We start from the raw sequence: 22,857 nt of genomic DNA, 5'->3' as shown, positions 1-22,857 counted from the left end.
AAACTTCTCTCTGGGCCTTGAAGAATGCCTGAGATGATGTCTACCTTTCCTCAGTGGTTCCCAAGGGACCCAGATCTTTAAAGCACATTGGTGACAGCAGCATGGTCCTGGGCCTCTCCTGCCAGAGTAAAGCCTGCTTGCCCTCCATGGATCAGGACTCTCACAGATGCTCGTCAGCCAGCTGCCACTAGCTTAGAGAGAAGGTGGCTCTCTGTGCCTTATGATTTCAGGGACAGGAAAGGAGTTAGTAAGGGCATTGGGCTGAAAGATTCCCCCATTGGTTGTTGACGCCCTGTGTATATTTAGTAGAGGACACACACGTGTCTTTTATATAGTTAGAACAGGTCATGAGTGGGGGTACTGTGTTAATATGAATTCACTCATGCTAAGTTGTAAATAGTTGCTTTGTGATCCTCTTTAAGAACAAATGAAAATAAGATTGATGAGGACAAGCACATTTGCTAAAGACATCTTGAAGTGGGACATGGACATAGAAGTTTGTGTCTGGGGTCTTCATGAGCAAGTTTGTTCTAACTCACAATTCTTGTAAGGTTGGTTTTAGATGTAAATGTGCCAGTAATCCTTCTAATCCACTGGCTCATTTTATATATTCCTACGTCACTGGAGTGAAAGAACATGAAATATAGTTGGTTACATCATTCTTTGTTTATTTTCCTAATCCATGTCTCAGGTATTGAGTAAAACTACTGAAGCAGGTTATAAAAATAAAATCATGGTGTAATACTTAAAAATATTTAGTAATAAAAGGGACAATAATGAGGGTTGACTGTTCTGATAAGGCTCAGGAGAGTTAATCAACAGAAATGTATGTTTGGGGTCCTGCGTATTTAAAAAAAAGTAGTTCAGATACTTTATGATGATATATTTTATCATATTGAAGAGGTATTCCATTGAATCCATATTAATCAAGAATTGATGTCAACTTTTGTCAAATGTCTTTTCAGCACTTATGGAAATTGATGCTTTTTTTCTCTTTCCATTACATTCTTGGAATAAACTACACTTGGCTGTCACGTATTATCGAATTATATGCTGCCAGCTTCAGCTTGTCAACATATTTTATAGGATTTTTTTGCATTAGTATTTGTGAGCAAGTATTGTTAAAGAAAAACTATTCAATGACACTTGTTAAAGATGTTAAGGAAGACTTTATTGACAGGGGAGGGGGCTCTCATGATAGCTGTAGGGACCACCACAGTGGGGTCTTGTAGTGAGGGAGAGAGGTTGGGCTCAACTCCGAATATAACAAGGTCAGCATAGGAATTCTAGCTACAGAGCTTCCTGGGTGGGACTAGTGATAAAGAACCTGCCTGCCAATGCAGAAGATGTAAAGAGACCTAGATTCTATCCCTGGGTCAGGAAGATCCCCTGGAGGAGGGCATGGCAATTCCCTCCAGTATTATTGCCTGAAAAATCCCATGGACAGAAGGAACCTGGTGGACTACAGTCTATGGGATCACAAAGGGTCAGACGCAACTGAAGTAACAGCGCGTACACATTGTAGCTACTAAGCAGAGTGGGAGGAAATGGATGGAAAATTACTAAAAGGAAGCATGAGCAGTCAGGAAGGATTCTGGCTCAACTGACCTACCAGGGTTCTTGATGAAGGCAGGCCAGGGTGCCCAGATATCATCTATAAGATGGTGGAGGATGAGGAATTTGGATACCAAGTGTGATCAGCCATGGAAGATGGGGCATTCTGGCTAAACTATCTCAGGATTCCTGCTCAAATTGGACAATGTAGAAATGAACACAGAAGCCCAAAAGTCAGAGCCTAGTTGAGCAAGAGCTCACAAGAGTCTGATTAGAGTTTAGTCGAGCAAGAGAATCTTTGCCAGGATAGTGTGTAGTCATATTTTTGGTGAAATTTTTGCATTTTAAAACTTTTCCTTGTTTTACAAACTTAGCTTTGAACTTCTTGCTTTTAAAATATGTTCTCAGAACTCTTTGGACACAAAATTCACCTTTTAAGAAATCATCATCATGATTTGTTTTTGTTTAGTCGCTAAGTCTTGTCTGACTCTTTTGTGACCCCATGGACTATAGCACGCCAGGCTTCTCTGACCATGGAATTTTCCAGGCAAGAATACTGGAATGGTTGCCATTTCCTTCTCCAGGGGATCGTCCCAGACCAGGGGTCGAACCTGTGTCTCCTGCATTGGCAGGCAGATTCTTTGCCACTGAGCCACCTGGAAAGCCCACCATCATCATAAAAGCTAACATTAAATTAGGACTTTGTGTGCATAAACATAACTAAAAACTTTATGAGCCCAGGTACTGTGATTTTTCCCATTTTGCACATGATGAACTGGGTGCACTGATGTTAAATATTTTTCCTTGTGCTAGCAACTAGCTGAGCAGGATTTGATTGAAGGCTCTAGGGTCCATGCTGTTATGCTCAAAAATTTAGTTTGTCATGAAACCGAATTGTTTACCAAAAAAGAGGCAGGGGTAAATACACTTTTGTTCAGGTCCATTACCTGATTTCCTTTAGGATCATCCCGGTTTATTTTATGTTCCTTCTGTGGAAACTTGCATGGCAGGGAAAAACTTACCACAACAGCATTCTAAAGCAGTGTGGCTTGCAGTGCAGATGTCCCTAAATAAAAATGTGAGAATTAGGATGTTTTAAGTAGAGTGATTATGGAAGGGGTATTTGCATTACCAAAAAATCTAGGACTTTATAAAAGATTTCAATAATAGATTTCCTTAAGCAGGAAGCTGTCCTTATCCTCTACCACAAGGCATTCAAAATATGAAACAAATTAGATTTAATTAGTCTGCAGCATGGTATAGGCTTAAAAATCATTAGGAATGGAACGTTTGTCAAGTTAACTGCATTCTATACAAATTAAAATTTCTTAATAATGTGTATTCTCTAAATAAGGAAGTAGTTGACTTGGGGCATGTGTTGCCAAATTTTCTGATCAGGGTACAGTGTATGTATTTCCAGACTGCTGCAGATCCACAAAGAACTTCATAGTGAGGAATAGAAATAGAAATCTTGTTTTCCAGTTGTTCTGTTTTTCCATGTCTGTGTTCCCAACTGATTGCAAAGACTGCTGAAATACATGGATTTGGAAGTTTCTTATGAGCAGTGAGAGCCAGCCTATGCATCCAAGTCCCCACATCTGTTCTAATTTGTAACTGGCTGTGACAGCCTATGCTTTATGCAGAATGACTGATCATAACCAAAATTACTTTTAAATTGCTCATGTAACCATATGGCTTCTCTGCATGTTGTTTTTCTAGTATTTTAGATCTTTTTTTAAAATGACCGAGGCATAGTTGAACTAACATGTAGCAAGGAAGGAAATTAAAGGCTAACTCTAACAGACTCTGTCACATTGAGAACAATTAAAGAAAAATAGGATTTAGCTTTTTTTTTTTTCCTAGAAGTGATTTCAGAGACTTATTAAAAGGACATTTTGTGGACAAGATTAAGAGAGCTACATAATTTGCTGGGCCAAGTACAAAATAAAAACACAGGGGCCATGGTTCAAAAATCAGGAAAAAAAATATCATTAAAGGTACTAAAATATAAAGTTTTTTTCCTTTCTTCCAGTTTCTCTCTCTACTTGTTATGATGCTATTTTATTTGCTACTTCAGGTCATTTAAGTCAAGAAAAATTAAGAGTTTAAATTATTGGCCTTTCTTTATATCATGCAAAGCTAGTTTTAAAGGCAGATGTAAGAGCCTTTAGGCTTCCCAGGTGGTATTAGTGGTAAGGAACCTGTCTGCCAGTGCAAAAGTCATGAGACACGAGTTCAATCCCTGGGTCAGGAAGGTCCCCTGGAGGAGGGCATGGCAACCCACTCCAATATTCTTGCCTGGAGAATCCCATGAACAGAGGAGCCTGGCAGGCTATAGTCCATGGGGTTGCAAAGAGTCAGCCATGACTCAAGTGACCTAGCATGCACACATGTGAGAACCTTTAGCTCCCAAGCAGAATCACTGAAGTGACACAATATGCATTTTGTAATTCCTGTATACATGTGCACTTATTCTTGCCACACTAGTGGAAATGCACAGAGCTCAACTTTTGACACATGAGCATTTTACTAATACTCTCTGCTTTCCACTTACTGCTGAGTGAAGGAGAACTGAGAAGAAGAGGAAGCAGAGGTTTCTCTAGCTTTTCCTTTCCCTCTGTCTTCTAACTTTCATTGTCAGTGGCTGGTTCATACAGGAAAGGAACATGAATAAGTAAGCACATAATGGGATTCTTTGGTCATTTTTGTTCTTAAAATGTCGTTCCCTTCTTTCTGCATTTGAAGCAAGTTCTGGTTCAAATGGACAGGGTAACCTCACAAGGCTGTGAGTGTCCCTTCCACAGTCCCTTACTGAGTCATAGTTGTAACCTTATTTGGCCTTTGACTCTCAATGGACTCCCACATGTCATGGGCCCTTTGGAATGCTAATGGTCACCTAGAATGCTCTGTGTGGATGGAAAGAAGTGCAGACAGGCATTATTGTTTGTCTTCTCTGCTCACTATTATCCTCATTGGACGACTTAAGAAAAATGAATTCAAAGATAAAAGTACTAAGAATGTCAAGATGGTGAAAACAGGATTTTAAACCAAGCAAGGGACCCTTCTGAGCTTGGTTCCCTATGTGGCTGTACATGTTGCCCATGAGGCTGACCCAGCCCCAGTGACCTCATCTACAAACTGGGATGAGAATGGTACTTGTTCAGGTAGCATTGCCATGAGGAGTAATTAAATTGTGAATATAACCAGCACCTAGAAAGTACTCAATACTCAGTAGTTTCTTAATACTCATATTGTGCACTATGGACCTTAGCCTGCCAGGCTCCTCTGTTCATGGGATTCTCCAGGCAAGAATACTGGAGTAGGTTGCCATGCCTTCCTCCAGGGGATCTTCCTGACCCAGGGATCAAACCCACATCTCTTATGTCTTCTGCATTGGCAGGTGGGTTCTTTTTGGCCGTGGTGGTTCCCATTTGGCAGTGGGCCTGGGAAGACCACTTATATTGCTGTATGTCACAAATAAAAATCAGGAAATGGTTTTTATATTCCTACTAGAAACCTTGACTTAGGTTGAACTTTCTTTATATAAGTTCCACTAAGCAAGATATGCTTTCAAACACATGAGATTCTGAAACCCTGCTCTATCTGTGAATGCTCGTTTATCTGTGTGGCAGTCTTTAGGCACCAATGTGATCGATGAGCAAAGCTCTGAGGTCAGTTCAAGAGGTTATCTGGTTAACCTATTTGCAGTGGTAATTACTGCAGCAGGTTATAGCAAATAGAACCATGTGAGACGTCCAGGAAAAAGACAAAGGCTTGAGTTATTGAATGTGATTGAATGCCAGGTTGTCTCTGGCTGAAAATGAGGTCAGTCCCATTAAAGCCTTGGGCAGAGAAGGTCTCTGTTCCAAACACATGGAGAAGGAGATATTTGAGTGAAAACAAACAAAGACGTGAGCTCTGTCTGAGCAAGTAGGAATGAACTGTGATTGACGATAGCATCCAGATGAAGTTCAGTGTAGAATGAGTTCCAGGATCCAAAGTTACTGAAGAACTATTGTAGATAATACCCATCAATCAATCAATTAATCCAATAGAGCTGCTTAATAAATGCTATATTTTTAATGCCTGAAGTGTATTTGGCTTATGCATACACTGTATACACCAACCATTCATCTTGGAAACATTAATTTAAAAAATTATTTGATAAATTTTCAGCCCTTGATTGAGTTAGCACTTATTTATAGTCGAAATATCATTTTACTTCAAACCCAATTTTTTTACTGTCCACATTTTTCAGTGTTTAAAAAAAATTGTTCAAATGTAGTTGGTTTACAATGTTGTGTTTAATTTCTGCTATACAGTAAAGTGACTCAATTATACATATATATTCTTTTTCATATTCTTTTCCATATGGTTTATCATAGGATATTGTTCCTGTGTACTATCTGGTAGGACCCTTTTGTTACTGTTCAATAAGTTTCAACAAATACACCTGTGTAACCTAAAATTATCAAGATACCAGCCCACAAATTTCCTACAACAAAACCTAAATATTTTAAAGAGATTCTCTATTTTCCATCAGTATATTTATGTGGAAATTATACCAACTTAAATTGTGATTTTGTTTTAAAATTTTTCAGGAAAATGATTAGATGTGATAACAGGTTGAAAAATTATGCAAACAAGATTAAAAAATACGTAGGATATTATGGAGAATATTCAGATATCCAGGAAATGAGCAGTTTCAAATCAGTCAACGGTTGAGACTTGTGTGTCCTGTGCAAGTATGATTTTCCTTCTCTGATTTTGAAGCACCATTCTGATCCTCTGTGAGGAGTAGAATTACAGATGAGACATGATCTGATTAAAAAGAAAAAAAAGATCTTTGCAGAGAAAAGGACTATCAAAAATGTGGCATGAAATCTGTGTCCCTAGCATGATTCTTTTAAGACTTCTCCCCTGTTCCTGTCCATGAGGTTTTGAAAATCTGGATTTAATTTTCACTTTAAAAACTTAGTGGCCTGAACCATCGCAAGAAGTATGAACTTTCCGAATGCCTGAGCCCGCTCACCCGCTGGTTCTGTGGTTACAGTGACTAAGGCTGGGGAACACTGAGTCAGGAATGGGTGTGCTGTCATGAAGGCTGCTTGTTCACAAAGAATCTTACTGATAAACGATGTTACCATTTCCAGATGCTGAGCCTAAATATCTGATCGTCGTTCGGCCTGCTCCTCCCCCCAGTCAAAAGAAGTCATGCTCAGGTATTTTTGTTGATTCATTATTATTGCTAACTTTAAACCATGCCTTTGCATCTTTTTTCTACCCATGGAGACCACGTGTCTTGGGGATGCCTCAGGAAGGTAGGTTAGAAGACGTATGATGCCCAGCAGTCCCCTGAAAACAGATAACCCTGCTTGGGAAGTAACATAGCCTGGTTGGGAGAGGCTCCTTGGGTCTTATCCACCCCACCACATACAAACAGCAGAGGGTTGAGGCAAATTATTGAACCTCTCTATGCCCCTGTTCTGCTGCATGGTAGGGTCTGGGTGAGGATGAGATGAGTTCACAGCTACGTAGGACAGGCCTGGCCCAGAGTAAGTGCTTATTTAGAGTTTAGCTCCTGTTGACTCCCTCTATGTTGCAATGTGTGAACTAAAGCCTGCTCTTGTGTCTTTCAGATTTTTAGGGCAAAATGTGAGATCTAAACTTTGCTGAAGGAAACTTGACATTTCAAAAGCATAACTCATTTACATGTGTGTTAAATGAGTTGGGACTTGGATTTTATTTATGCCTCCAAACCAAATTTAGTCAGACACAGAAAACTAGACTTCTTTCATAAAATAGCAGTGTGACACCCATCTTCCCAGGGCTAGGGAGATGTGAAACAGGCAACTAGATACCATGTGTATAAAAAAGTAGAAATATTTTTATACGACTAAGGAAGACGTTGTCCCAATTTCACTGCTAAAATTTCTTCTCAGATCAAATAAGCAAGCCCTTGCTGTTAGGAAGGACTAATAAAGCTGTGAAAATGCTTTTAATATCTTATGTCACAGCTCCCTAGTCTGTAGATAGAGTTGATCATGGTGCTTTTCTTTTTCATGTTCTAATGTGAACTGTTCTCAAAATAATTATTCCCTAATCATATTTGCCTTTTATGGTACACTGGGTGCCACACAGAAAGAAAGATCTTTCTCAAAGGGATAAGAAGCATTGGGAGAATATACAGATACTGAGCAAATGGGCCCTTGGCAGCTATGTATTCTGTCTCCTCAGTGTATTACCCATGCCTGATTACCAAAAACTGGTTGCTGCAATCCTCTCCCCTCGAAGCTTCTGTTGGTTTCCTCTTTTTCTTTTTTTTTTAAAGAGAAGCAATAAATGGTTAATTATTTTGAGAACTACAGATCCTTTTACTTGACCTCTTATAATATCCCAAGCACAAGGGAAATTTCAATCAGTACTTAAAACTTACTAGTGATCATTGTCTAAGAAGCTTTCCATACACTTGCAAAGAAAAGTCCTCCAGTATTTGAAGACTGTATTTCAAAATATTTAACAATAAAGTCAGGAAGCATGAGTATGGTTCTATGCGATTCTGGCTTCATAGTCACTGAACTTTTTCTTAGTATGGTTATAAAACAAATATGCAAAAATAAGTAAGAAAAGTCAAGAGAGTGATTATACCTTAATGGCAGTTTATAACTTCATTTCATCTGTGGGCTTCTGTGACACCGGCCTTAGATTATTTTTCACTGTGTGATGACCAACTCAGGAAATAGTGTCATCCTGATCAGGCTATAATACCCCACCTTTCCTTTCAGGCAACGGATATAATTTTTGTTTTTGTAATCTGCATTGAAGAGTGATGTAATGAGTAATGGATTAGCTTCCATTCATTTTATATTTGTATCTGCCACATAATTTAAAAATGATTAAGTAAGCAAAATTGAAGATCCAACAGTGAACTTAGTCATATAAACTTTAGATTCCTTGAGGAAAGAAAAATGTAGTTTTTCTAAATGGCATTGCTTTCATACATTGTGAGCTAAACTAGTGATGTAATAAAAAGAAAACTAGATTACAATGCAGGAGACTTGGATTTGAGTCTTAAGCGTGCTTTCATTGTGACCTTGGACAACCTTGAAATTATTCAAGACCTTCTTTTTCATCTATAAAATGAGACAATTATATTACATGAGTGAAAATCAACTCAGGGATAGAAAAAACAACTTGTCAGAATCACATTATATCAGATTCTAACCTGCCCTCTTTGGGGACCAGACCTGAACCCTTTGAATCATAGTCAGATAAGGTACTATTACAGGTAAACTGGAAAAATTTATAGAGAAGTATAATTGCATGTTTGCAACCAACTAAATAATAATCCTCCTTGAAAATTATTTACGATATCTTTAAAAAATTCATCTATGTCATAACGAAGTAACTTACCACCACTAGATTATGTATATTCTGGTCTCAGAGGGCTTTTCTGCCAGAATAACAATTAATACAACTGAAACCTAGCAGAAGTAATAGGCACTCCTCCTTTTCACTGTCCTCGTGTTCCTAAAGTTTCAAATATTTTTGAAAAAGCGAATAATCTGCCCCTCATGTATACTTGAAAAGAATCTAGAGTTGCTTATCAGAATCACACTTGGCATTGCCCAAATCTAATTAGTCTTGTTGGAATAACTACTTATATTATTCCTACTCTTCCAGCAATATTAAGAATGTGTATACTTTTTCTGTTTCAATACTTACTGTAAAAAAAAGAAAAAAAAAGAGAGAGAGGTCATTGAAATGCTCTGGCAAGAGATTTTACACTTCCAAATAGTTAAAAAAAAAAAAAATATATATATATATATATATATATATATAGAGAGAGAGAGAGAGAGAGAGAGAGAGAGACTTCAACCTAAGTTGTTTCTAAGTGTGAAACAAATTCACAGTTTCAGGTTAAAAATAAGCATAACATTTTATCTTGTCTGTAAAAGAAAAGTAAGTGTATATATACCTATATGTCTATGTGTGTGTGTTTGTTTATTTCACTGGTAATAGCCAAGGCCTCCATGTTCATCCTTGACCCACAAGAAAATAAAAACTAGGAATGGATATAGTTTATATGCATAGACACATACATGTAAATCTCAAAAGGGTATTTCATTTGATTCTTGCTTAAATTCATGGGCAAAGCATTATTAATATTTGTGCACTGTATGAAAAGAAAAGGCACTTGATGCTTTCACATTCTTCATCATCTTGCTAAATTATCTTTGTATATTTTACCCAAATCATGAAAATATGCTAAATGTTACAAGAACTAACCTGTCTGTTCCCTTTGTAGGTAAAAAACGACCTCGCAAACCTCTCCAGCTGGTGGTTGGCACTCTGTCACCAAGCTCAGTCTTCCTGTCCTGGGGCTTCCTCATCAACCCCCACCATGATTGGACATTGCCAAGTCAGTGTCCCAATGACAGGTAATTCACCATTATGGAAAATTTTATTTTTCATCTGAAAATTGACACTTATTCTCAACAGTGTCTGCACATGCTTTAGAAGGATGTGTAAATATCAGGGGCATCAGTATCTGCACATCAGCTATTTGCTGAAGAGTCTGTTCTTGGTTTGAGGAGAATGAAGACACACTCATCAGAGCCCCTACCCTTCAGGAATTACCATCTACCTGAATGGAAAACACATGCACATACTTTTTTCTTTCCAAAGAAAAAAACAGAAGGCAAAATAAGCCAAATAATAAGTGGGGTTATCAGTGATAAGTATAATAAAAACTCAGAGGATAAGGTTGAAAGCAATTGGGAGAGACCGTTAAAAGTTGCAACATTTGATCCTTGATTTGAAAAAGATGAATCTTCATTCTGCCAATTGATGAAGTGCTAAAAACACTAGTTCTCTCACTTTGGTCCCTAAACCAAGCAGCATCAGCACCAGCATCATTTGGGAACTTAACAAAAATGGAAATTCTCAGATCTCCAGACTTACTGAATCAGAAACTTCAAGGGTGGGGCCAAGTAATTTGTGTTTTAACAAGCCCTCCAGGAGATTCTGGTCCCCACCTAAGCTTAGGGATCACTGGCTTAGAAAATTGGGGAGAGGGACACGTGGAGAAATGTAGGTCAAGGAAAAGCACCTTTGGAAATGAAGCCACCATCTTCTTTGGTAGAACAAAGTAAGAAAAACTTGTTTATTTTAAAATCACTGCCATTTATCCATCCAACACATAGAGTTGGCGTTGTCTATAGTTGTCACTGTACTAAATGCTGAACCATGATTCTAAATTGGGTATAAGGTGATATTTGCTTGTCATAAATATTCACTACAGTAGCTTTGAAAGTCAAAACTTTGCATCTGACAATCAAAATTTTCAAGCTTCAACCAAAAGGAACATTTATTTTAAAAGGTGTTTTATTTTAAATACTCAAAGTGACTTTAAGATTTTTAAAAATTGTTTCATCCCTTCTTTAAAATAAAAGACTTCATTATTAAAATATAATTTAAACCCAGTAAAATGCACAGATCTTACATGTACAGTTTAGTCAGTTACAGAAAGTGTGTAACTTGGACTGTATAATCCATTAAAAATTTTTCTTTCATCACCCTAGAAAGTGCTAGAGAGTTGGTCTGCTCTAAAATTCCATGTAGACAAAATCATAAGTATGTTCTCTTTCTGTGTCTATCCTATTTATTCAGCATGTTTTTTGAGATTCATTCATGACATTGTAACGATAGTTCATTCCTTTTTTGTTTCTGAGTATTATTCCATTATGTGAGTATTTCAGAATTTTTTGATCCATTTTTCTTGCTGGTAGACACCTGAATTGTGTCTTGTTTTTGGTTATTTTGAAGATAAATTTTATAAACATTTTTGTATAAGATTCTTGTAGACATACCTTTTAATTTATCTTAGATAAATACCTCTGGAGAAGGAAATGGCAACCCACTCCAGTACTTTTGCCTGAAGAATCCCATGGACGGAGGAGCCTGGTGGGTTACCCATGGGGTCGCAGAGTCGGATGTGACTAAGAGACTAACACTACACTAACTAACACTAGATAAACACCTAAAAGTAGAATCGCTATGTCACAGGGAAGATGTGCATTTTTTTGGCCTAATTTTCCGTTTAACTTCCCACAGGCAGTGTATGAGAGTTCTGGTTGTGCCACATCCTCACCAGCATTCCATGCTGCCAACATTTTTCAATTTAGGTCCTAGTGTAGTTATTGGAGAAGGCGATGGCAGCCCACTCCAGTACTCTTGCCTGGAAAATCCCACAGACAAAGGAGCCTGGTAGGCTGCAGTTCATGGGGTCGCAAAGAGTCGGACACGACTGAGCGACTTCACTTTCTATTTTCACTTTCATGCATTGGAGAAGGAAATGGCAACCCACTCCAGTGTTCTTGCCTGGAGAATCCCAGGGACGGGAGAGCCTGGTGGGCTGCCGTCTATGGGGTCGCACAGAGTCGGACACGACTGAAGCGGCTTAGCAGCAGCAGCAGCAGCAGTGTAGTTATCTCATTACCATTTTAATATGTATTTTTCCCTTGTATTAAATATATTGAAAACTTTTTAATATACTTTTTGGCCAAATGCCTATTTTTTGTATTGCTTTATTTCTTTTCATTTGTCTAAATTGGACAGAAAATAAAGAGCTTTAAAATGTTTAAGTTCCCAAAACTGCCTTTCATATGCCTTTGATTAGGGAATCTAAACTAAGAAAGATACAAATTTTCTTTCACATGCCCATAGTTCTGAAGGAAGAAGTTCTTTGAAAAAAGCATGTAGAAGATAATGCCAAAGCTAAAGTTTTTGAAAAATAATTTTGAACTGTTTCTAAGAATCTGAAATATTCCTATTTCACCCACTGCTAAACTTGAAACTTAACTTGTTTGGAAACGGACTCCTAAAAGAACTTACTTGCTTGCGGTAACTTTGGTTTCTAATGAGTTGGTGCAGGGTGCTAATGTTGAGAAAACAAATATCTGGGGGTCAGTTTCTTTTTCCTTTTCCTTTTTTTTAGTCTCTTATTAAGAAAGAAGGAAAAAAGGGGAGGATTGAGCAAGAAGAAAGGAAGAAGGGGAGAAATATTTGATACTCTTATAACAAAACATAGCTGATTTTAATGGTTATTTAACTTGCTTGGTAAATCCATGAGGTTCAAGAAATTGCCAATTCCTAGAGCAAGATTTGATATGATTTCCTCCCTGTTCTCAAGCCTCCCTATCTTCAATTTCACTTGGTTCTCCTGACCCCTCCACAAAACAACTTATCCGATGATTGATTCTAATTGACACATGTTGTCATGGTATGACAGCAAAAATCGATAATGAATATGCAGAAGATAGAGGAACAGATACCCGATGGAGCTAGAATTTTTATCTAAAGTAGTTGACTTGAAGGCCCCAAGCTATTCAGACCACATGTGTACGTCACCTTCTCATTTCCTCACCCATGAACCCTGGTTCTGGTCTTCTCATCAAATAGGTAGAGTCATGCCCATCAAACCACAATATTTCAAATAAATAATTCTTTCTAGAATGAAATTTTATAGAAGATTCTGTAATGACATGTCAAGATGCTTGCCAACATTCAAGCCTGAGTGGGAGGATCAAAGTATCCTTGACAGAAATAGGGAATTGTTAAGACATGACTAAGAATTAAGAGGAAAGAATTAAATGTAATGACAAAAAGAAGCATTTCGAGTAGTTGTGAATTTTATTTACCCATGCCTCCTTTCTCCCTAGTTAGAACAGTTAATAAAGAGTTGACGTTTTTAAGTCTTTATAACTATTTGAGAACAAAATAATAGTCCTTATTTAAAAGCTTTGGAATTACTATACATATTATAAACACCCAAATAAATCCACCAGAACAACTCAGTTAGTGTAATTAGAAGCAGACTTGGAGAAATCCACCCTCATATGATTATGTAGATTTTTTTTTTTTTTAGACTTTAGACTAATCCAGTAGGTTAAAATAAGCAATAATAGTTATAGGGAATGATTCCTTCTTGAAAATTAGATTAAGACGGGTCAAGTTTTCCTTCAAGAGTGTATTTTGACAAAGCTATTGGAACCTGAATTCCCTCAGCTTGCTATAGGAACATCAACTGGTGTCATTTTAATCCACCAACTCTAATATTTGGCACCATGTGTAAAGTTTCTGAGTTTTTAGAAACAATCATTTCACGTTGATTTGTGTCACTTCATTTATCCTATGCAAGGGCAAATAATTTATTGGATAAATTTTTATTATACTTTGATTTTTGACTTTACATATCAAAGCTCTAGTATAGTGAGTTTCCAATGAGAAAATCTCTGTTTTTTGTTTTATTTGTTTTAAGCTTGGAAATATTAATTCACTGTCACCTTATTCTTGGTGGTATGTTTCCACTCCTACTCCCATGGGGTCCATTTGGGTCTCCCATATTTTTAGAGCCTTTCTGAGTTCACATTCATTGCAGAGTAGATATGCTTAATTTACATGTTTTATTCTTAATGGGCTTTGAAAGGAAGAATGCACACATTTGTCCTTAATATATCTGAGGTCAAAAGAAAGCTTTCCAATTGGCCCAGATGAGAAGTTAAAACCACAATGTATTTCACCATTAATAGCATATTTTTTCCTTCCCATGTTTCCAGCTTGTTAAAGTGTTTAAGATTGCCTTAGTTCTCACTCCTTTGCCAATTTTTTAAAGCTTTATGATTTGTTTAGAAATCATTTTCACATTTTCTAACACTTTCACATTGTACTTACTTGCTCTTAATGTAGAATGAATGTTCTCCTTGTTGGCTGGTTCAGAGCTGACTCTTGCCTCTTTTTTCTTTATCCCAAGTTGTTAAGTGAATATTTTTGAGGTCTAAGAATTCTCACTTGATTGAGCTCAGTGCCTCATTACCCATTCATCTTGCCATGTAAATTTTAAGCTCAGTGAAGACTGGGACCATAGGTATCATAACCATCATTGTTTTCCCAGTACCCAAGCCAGCATTGGGTACATATTAGGCCTTCGGTAAATATATACTGAATGAATAAATAGTGAAATGTCAGCATTTTCACTTTTATGCCTTACTATTACTTCAAACTTAGGACAAAATTGAATTTGTACTTTTCTCGTGAAATATCTATTCCCTTGTCTTTTTATTTTCTGAAGTATCATAATTCTTTTACTCTCCCTAGTATGAAGCTCCATAAATTTTAAAATTCTTCATTTCCTATAGGTATTGAGGCTCTGGGTTATGCTGGTTTTGCATTTGAGAAATCCCCACATTAGTATCTTTATCTCCTACTTTTCCATTTCTATTTCCATGTCAACAATTTCGGTCTAGGCACCTTACCCTGAATCCTGGGAATAGCATCTTGGCTACTGACTGACTCTTTTTATGTCCCAGTCCATCCTGGTTTCTGTAATACTGAAGAAAATGTAGGCAGTCTGCGATTGGCTCACTTTTTCTTCATCCCAGATTTAGCTTTACATCTCTTCTGTTCTTACCGAGAAGCATGTTTCTGCCTTCAGACAGTGCTCATCATTCTGTTCCTTCCATACTCTTTGCTCTTCTGCATTTCCCTCTTCCTTGATATTTGTGCCCTGCCTCTTGCTTACAGGGCTTCCCTGGTGGCTCAGACGGTAAAGTGTCTGCCTGCGATGTGGGAGACCCGTGTTTGATTTCTGGGTCGGGAAGATCCCCTGGAGAAGGAAATGGCAACCCACTCCAGCACTCTTGCCTGGAAAATCCCATGGATGGAGGAGCCTGATAGGCTACAGTCCATGGGGTTGCAAAGAGTCGGACAGGACTGAGTGACTTCACTTTCACTTTCTTGCTTCCAAACATGCTCAAGATTTCCCTACTCCCAAACAACATATTTTCCATTGACCCTGTTATAGCTTCCAGGCTACTTTTCAGTTTCTCTTCTTAATTCCAGAATTTCTCAGATTAACATGCTCTCCTATTCTTGATTTCTTGACCACATTCACAGTCTTTGTTCCTTTTCACTGGTTCCCACCCTCTTTCTGTTCCACTGAAACTTCTCTAGGTGATCATCAGTGATCAATTAATTGCTAGATCCCATAGTTTTTTTTTTTTTCTCAGTTCTTAATTATTTTAAATATCTCTGTGGAATTTTTGGCCATCCTCCCATTCTTGAACTCTTTCTTCCTTTGAAATTTTATTTAGATTTCACTCTTACTCCCTTGCTCTTCTCGTTTGCTTGTTATCCTGGCTCTCAAATATGGAATAGAGATCTATCCTTGGATATCTCACCTATGTATCCTTATCTCAGCTGTAAGCCATGTCTTTAATTATCATGTCTATATAGAACAGTGATGCTCAAACTTTGATATACTTGCAAATCATGTGGTTCAGTTCAGTTTAGTCGCTCAGTTGTATCCAACTCTGCAACCCCATGGAGAGTAGCATGCCAGGCTTCCCTGTCCCTTCCCTGTCACCAACTCCCAGAACTAGCTCAAACTCATGTCCGTAAAGTCAGTGATGCCATCCAACTATCTCATCCTCTGTTGTCCCCTTCTCCTCCCACCTTCAATCTTTCCCAGCATCAGGGTCTTTTCCAATGAGTTGGTTCTTCACATCAGGTGGACAAAGAATTGGAGTTTCAGCTTCAGCATCAGTCCTTCCAATGCATATTCAGGATTGATTTCCTTTAGGATTGACTGGTTGCATCTCCTTGCAATCCAAGGGACTCTCTAGTCTTCTCCAAGACCATAGTTCCAAAACATCAATTCTTGAGCACTCAGCTTTCTTTCTAGTCCAACTCTCACATCCATACCCGACTACTGGAAAAACCATAGCTTTGACTAATGACCTTTGTCAGCAAAGTTATATCTCTTGCTTTTTAATATGCTGTCTAGGTTGGTCATAACTTTTCTTCCAAGGAGCAAGCATCTTTTAATTTCATGGCTGCAGTCACTATCTGCAGTGATTTTGGAGCCCTCCCAAAATAAATTCTGTCACTGTTTCCATTGTTTCCTCACCTATTTGCCACAAAGTGATAGGACCAGATGCCATGATCTTAGTCTTTTGAATATTGAGTTTTAAGCCAACTTTTTCACTGTCCTCTTTCACTTTCATCAAGAGGCTCTTTAGTTCTTTGCTAAGAGTGGTTTCATCTGCATATCTGAGGTTACTGATATTTCTCCCGCTATCTTGATTCTAGCTTGTGCTTCATCCAGCCCAGCATTTCGCATGATGTACTCTACATATAAGTTAAATAAGCAGGATGACAATATACAGCCTTGACCTACTCAATCATGTGGAAGATATTGTTAAAATGCAGGTTCTGATTCCATAGACCTGAGGAAGAGCCTGAGATTGTTCATTTTCAAAAGCTCCCAGGACTTTCTGAAGTTGATGTTCTACAAGGAATATTAGGAGTGGTGTAAGGATATAAATGACCTCCAATGCTGAACCTCTGATCTTGGCCCAGTTTTAAGAGTGTATTTCTCATTGTCCATTGAATATTTTCATTAGGATGACCAGGTAACAGTATTTAGTACCTCAAACTCAAACTAATGTTGTCTATACTACTAAAAAAACTCCTCTTCTATCACTTTAACTTCCCTCTTCTTAAGTTTGAAAGTTGAGTTTTGAGTATTATTTACACTTTCCTTGGTACCCATATCCTATAAGGAGCCTAGTCTCATCAATTATTTTGTAGAAATATAACTTTGATCTGTTTCTTTTTCCCTGCTCCATTGTATTTCTTCCATGATTCACTCCTTTGTTTTCACATCTGCTGCTGCTAAGTTGCTCAGTTGTGTCTGACTCTTTGCAACCCCATGGACTGTAGCCCACCAGGCTCCTTTGTCCATGGGATTCTCCTGCATTGGCAGGTAGATTCTTTACTACTAGCGCCACCTAGGAAGCCCGATTATCTCATCTGGATTATAGCAAATTGAGATTCCTCCCTCCAGTTTTTCTCTCATTCTTCCACTGCTGATAAATCTAGCTTCCTTCATTACTGCTCAAGTTTATTCACCTGTCTAAGAATCTCCCCCAGGTTCCCACTATGTGGTTAAAGAAAAAAAATCACAAAACTTCTCTAAGAATCTATCTCAAGGAATCTGTGAGTCATTCTCCTGACTTGAGGTTTAGATTTGGTCTTGTCCTTTCCATGGATCTGGGTAGGATGTCATGCTTTCAGTCTACCACTGGGAGGGATTTGCAATGTAACCATTTTATAAGTTCAGGCTGCAGAGTGCCATACCCAACCACCCTCAGATGCTCTGCTTTTCATCCTGCCTCCTTTAGTCGTATTCAGATGTACATCTACCACCCTCCCTATTCTGTGAGCTCATATTTGAATTTATGCCTGGTGTCATACTTGTCTTCCATCACACACACACACCATAGAATCACACTTTACAGAGGTAATTCTCAACAAATGTACAAACAAAGGGACTGTAGCCAGTCCCTTCAATCCTTGAACTTTCTCTGAAATCTGTAAAACGGGAGTAATAATAGTAATGTCTCATAGAGATGTCAGAATCACACTTTACAGAGGTAATTCTCAACAAATGTACAAACAAAGGGACTGTAGCCAGTCCCTTCAATCCTTGAACTTTCTCTGAAATCTGTAAAATGGGAGTAATAATAGTAATATCTCATAGAGATGTCAGAATTAAATGAGATGATACATGTTAAATGTGTGGTGTGGGCCAAGGGAGGCACAGGCTGCGGGCAGGAGTCAGAGATGAAGGTCCTTGCGCACATAGTAGGTGGACTGTCCAGACATCAAGGGTGAGGACCTCAGAGAGATGAGGTTGCAGGCAGACCAAGGTGGGGGCCAGTGAGGGGTACAGAGACACAACTCTTAGAAAGATGCTCTCTGTTGGGCCACACAACCTACCCTAGAAAGCACGGATAGAAATTCTTGCATAAGAGCTTGCAAAAAATGATACTGAATTTGCTGCTAATCTTCGTGTGTGTGTGTGTGTGTGTGTGTGTGTGTGTGTGTGTGTGTGTGTTTTAGTTACCTTATATTATGTGATAATTGCCACTTCAGGTAAACTGTTCCATTTTAGATGGCACTAAAATCACTAGAGACGTCTTTCTTTTGTTGAACTTACATCAGGCAGCAGTAAGTGATAAAGAGATGTTGAAAATGGTTTCCAGTTTGAAAATTATTCCAAGAGTCCAGAGATAGTAAGGACCTGGACTGGGCCTGTAAGTGCTATTCAGGAGTAGAGACAAGATAAGTGTGAGAGGTGTCACGTAGGGAAACATAGCTGGACTTGAAAACAGTGGGGACACAGGCGAGAAGGAACGTGAGGACAACAGGAATAGGAGCACATTTGAGAATGATGAGTAGATTTTAAGGTAGTTGTGAAACTCACAGATGATTAAATCACTGGATTTGATCATGAGGTTTTACTACACTAACAGGTCAGACACAGGATTGCAAAGAGATTTGGGCGTTATGAGCAGTAAGAAAACAGAAAAAAGATAGATTACTTTGGAGAAATTTGTGTTAAAAGGTAGTGACAGGAATAAGAAGTAAATATTCATTTAGTCACTGAAGTGACTTAGCAGCAGCAGCAGCAGCTTTGATATAATGGAAAATAGTTGAACAACTTTTTGACTCAGAGAAAGTCTCAAAGAATCAGGAGAAAGGATGCAAAGTGGGTGGAATAATAAAATGGAATAAAATTACCAAGAGAGTTATTTTTAGAAGGGAGAACCCTAAAATTGGAGAGGGATAAAAGAGAGTGAAGGAGGAGAGAGAGATTTTGAGAGAAAGAGGGTGAGGGCAGATTTTATATCAGCAGTCAGAGTCTAAGATTGGCAGTAAGGATGTTGACAATGGGGCATCAGGACTTGTCCTTTGGTGTGAAGAGAGCAAAAAAAAAAAAAAAAAGGGAAGAAAGTGATAGATGTTGTAGGAAATATAGTGATTAATCACATAGAGATAGAAGAATTGCTAAAAAAAAAAAAAAAGTATAGAAAGTCCCAAAATGACCAGCCATGTGCATCAATCCGAGCTAGTTTGTAAAAGGACTACACTTATTTTGACATTATGCAATTTCTTCACTTAGTAGAACTCAATGCCAGTTACATCATAAACTTTATTTATGATATTTCTACCTCCAGGGTTTCCAGTCTGAGTTCTGCCTCTGAATTTCATTAGAACAGAATGTCTTATTTGTAGCTAGAATAAAATTTTAGAAACAAAGGATTCAATGATTGTTTACTCCAATCCCCATTTTTCACAGTAGAAAATTGACATGTAAGTAGGCAAAGAGACTCTCCTGAGGGGATGCTACTATCTTGCAGCTGAAAGAGATCCAAGCCAAGCCACTATCTGCCTTCTCCATTACATTTGGAGGAATTATGGTATTTTTTAAGTTATAATAAAGACTATTGTCAGTTTTGGACTCTTGGGGAGATCCAAGCACAGAATATTGCCAGCTGAATCAAACACCACCCTCAACAGTTCCTAACCACTTATTTGGGATGTGAGATGTCCTTGTTTCTAATGTCCAGTTGCTGGTCAGGCTTTCCAGAGGTCTGCTCTGATGACATTCACTGGCTGCTACCTCTATCTGTAATAGACTTATTGCCTCTCCAAGCACTTGTGCCCAAATTTGATTAACCACAGAAAAAAAGTGCAGTCAACTTTTGATCCTGGATGTCCTCAGACAATAATGGGAAGTCTCTGATTATATGGAAGCCTTAAGTAATGCTGAAAGAACTTCTGATTCCTTTTAATTCTCTTCCTTGCGGATTCATTTTACCTTCTCTTTGCATCTCCTTTTGTAAGCCCTGCAGTAGAAAGATAGTCCAATGTAGTACACATGGTGTTAGTTTCAGTTCAGTTCAGTCGCTCAGTCGTGTACGACTCTTTGCAATCCCATGAATTGCAGCACACCAGGCCTCCCTGTCCATCACCAACTCCCGGAGTTCACTCAAACTTCATGTCCATCCAGTCAGTGATGCCATCCAGCCATCTTATCCTCTGTCGTCCCCTTTTCCTCCTGCCCCCAATCCTTCCCAGCATCAGAGTCTTTTCCAATGAGTCAACTCTTCGCATGAGGTGGCCAAAGTACTGGAGTTTCAGCTTTAGCATCATTCCCTCCAAAGCCATCCCAGGGCTGATCTCCTTCAGAATGGACTGGTTGGATCTCCTTGTGTTAGTTTATGGGTCAGGAAATAACCCTTTTCCTGGCTCTGCCACTCATTCTCAGGCTTTAGACACTTCCCAGCCTCTCTCTTTCCTCTATAATAATTCTTGCTATGCTAAGTTCAGAATTTATTGTACAGAAACATGGAAATAAATTTTAAAATATCTGTAAGCCCTCTGCAAATGTACCACATAGACATTTCTTGAGCTTTCCTTCCATTTGCATTGACTCTATGAGAATGCTGAGATCTAGTAAGTGAAGCCTTGTGCAATGACATATTACAAAATACAACGATAGATATAACGGCTTAAATCAGTATTTTTTGGTGATTGAGTCATTGGCCATTTAGAGCAACTGTATTCTAATTATAGAATGACCCTGTGAGTACCAAAGTATCCATTCTATTTGTTTTGTCACATCAATTTATTTCTCTCCCTCAGTTCTTGTCTCATCGTAACAAAGATTTGGAATGACAGGCTACAGCTCAAGCAGGCAGGATTTCTTAGTTCCTGTCTCGGCTCCTGTCTCATCGAAGCAGGGATTCAAAACAACAGACTGGTTACAGCTCAAGCAGACAGATATTAAATAGACAGCGGATAGTACACTCCCGAGACACGAGGGTGGGTTGACCCTGAAGGAGTGGCCGTGATCCCGCTTGGCTTCCCTTTTTCACTCCGTCTTCTCCTCTTGGCTCTGCCCTGTGCAAAATGCAAATGGGCATACACTCAAGGCCAGTCAGGGAAGGGGGCATGTCTGGGCACATGCAAAATGGGGCTGTCACATGTTCATCTACATGAGAGTTTTGATTGGCAGTTGCAAGTTATATAACAGGCTCTATTGTGCATGTGTTTCCCATAATTCAGTCTGTTATCATCAGATGTCTCGATGTATTGAATATTTATGAACCCTTCAAGGGCTCCTGGTTGCCTAAGGTTACTTCAGGACAGAGCTGTGCATCAAGGGGGCATGTGCCAGAGTTGGAGAAGCCCCTGTGGTTAATTTGTATCCACTGTGTGCCTAGGGTGCATCTGCCAGGAGTTGGAAAAGTCTCTGTGGTTATTTTTGTAGCATATCTCTGAGCTCTCCTGGGTGTGTCTGGGGTGGAGTTTAGGGATCAACTTGCATCCTTTTCTGCCAGGCCACCTCTGGTTGCTCATGCCTAACTTCCTGCTTAACAGTTTCACAACATATACGGAGTACCTACTCTGTGCTAGGTTGTACAGTATTTTTATCATAAGGCCTATATTTTGCTTTAAAATCAAGAAAATATGCTTCACCATTTTATAGCTAAGTAGCCTTGACACTTACTGAGTGACTTCACTTTCACTTTTCACTTTCATGCATTGGAGAAGGAAATGGGCAACCCACTCCAGTGTTCTTGCCCAGAGAATCCCAGGGACGGCGGAGCCTGGTGGACTGCCGTCTATGGGGTCGCACAAAGTCGGACACGAGTGAAGCAACTTAGCAGCAGCAGCCTTGTTTATGATCTTTTGAAATTCAGAACTTGCCTATATTATACAATTACCAATTAAGCCAGTATTGATGAGGGAACCTAACTGAAGCCAAGGAGAAGGCCTAGCTTCCTGCACTTTTATTTTTTCTGCCAAACTTGGTACAAGAGAGGTTATTTAGAATGCTTTGTGATCAAAATAGAAAAAAACTGTACAGGCTAGATTTTTTTTTTTAAACATAGTCTTAGAATATTTCTGTCTGATTTTATTCCTAAGAAGAGAATATAAAATCAAATTTACTGGGAACCCTGGAATCCCCAGATTACCTTTGGTAATTCTATTGCCCTCTGCCTCCACCAGATCATGCAAGCAGCTGAGAAATGTATCCAAACTAGAGATGCAAAGTTGTGGAGGCCCATCTGCTCTAATTTAGTTTTCTCTGCACTTCTCTGAAGTCTTGTAATAGCCACAGCAGGGGAAAAAAAGCAACAGAAATTCCATAGGACATACTTGTCAACAAATATATTTCATAAATTGCCGTTGATGGTTCAACTCACAGGACGCAGAGGACTAGTATTCTATAACGTTTGTTCCCAGTAGCAGTTAGTGTTTTGGCTGGAACTGCCTCCTCCAGTTGTTTTGTCTTCTTGACTTTGGAATGGGGTATGGAGTCCAGAGAGCTGCTTTTACTAGGGAGAAGCAAGCTAGTGAATGATTTCGAGCATTTCAGTAGTTTGT

General features: G+C 38.7%; 1 protein-coding gene across 10 annotated transcripts in view; it reads left to right on the top strand.

Moving 5' to 3' along the window:
* The window catches only part of ABI3BP (ABI family member 3 binding protein), a 291,620-nt gene that overhangs the window by 103,360 nt on the left and 165,403 nt on the right, over positions 1 to 22,857 (top strand). For all 10 annotated transcript variants that reach the window (XM_013974409.2, XM_013973792.2, XM_013974524.2 and 7 more), the window contains exons 3-4: positions 6,708 to 6,776; positions 9,863 to 9,995. In XM_013974409.2, coding sequence (XP_013829863.2) covers positions 6,708 to 6,776; positions 9,863 to 9,995 — 202 coding nt within the window. The remainder of the gene's footprint in view (positions 1 to 6,707; positions 6,777 to 9,862; positions 9,996 to 22,857) is intronic.

The sequence above is a fragment of the Capra hircus genome, chromosome 1 (genome assembly GCF_001704415.2).
Source record: "Capra hircus breed San Clemente chromosome 1, ASM170441v1, whole genome shotgun sequence".
In the NCBI taxonomy this organism is placed as follows: domain Eukaryota; kingdom Metazoa; phylum Chordata; class Mammalia; order Artiodactyla; family Bovidae; genus Capra; species Capra hircus.
Note: the sequence above shows the minus strand (reverse complement) of the source record. Positions and strands in the feature narration are given on the sequence as shown.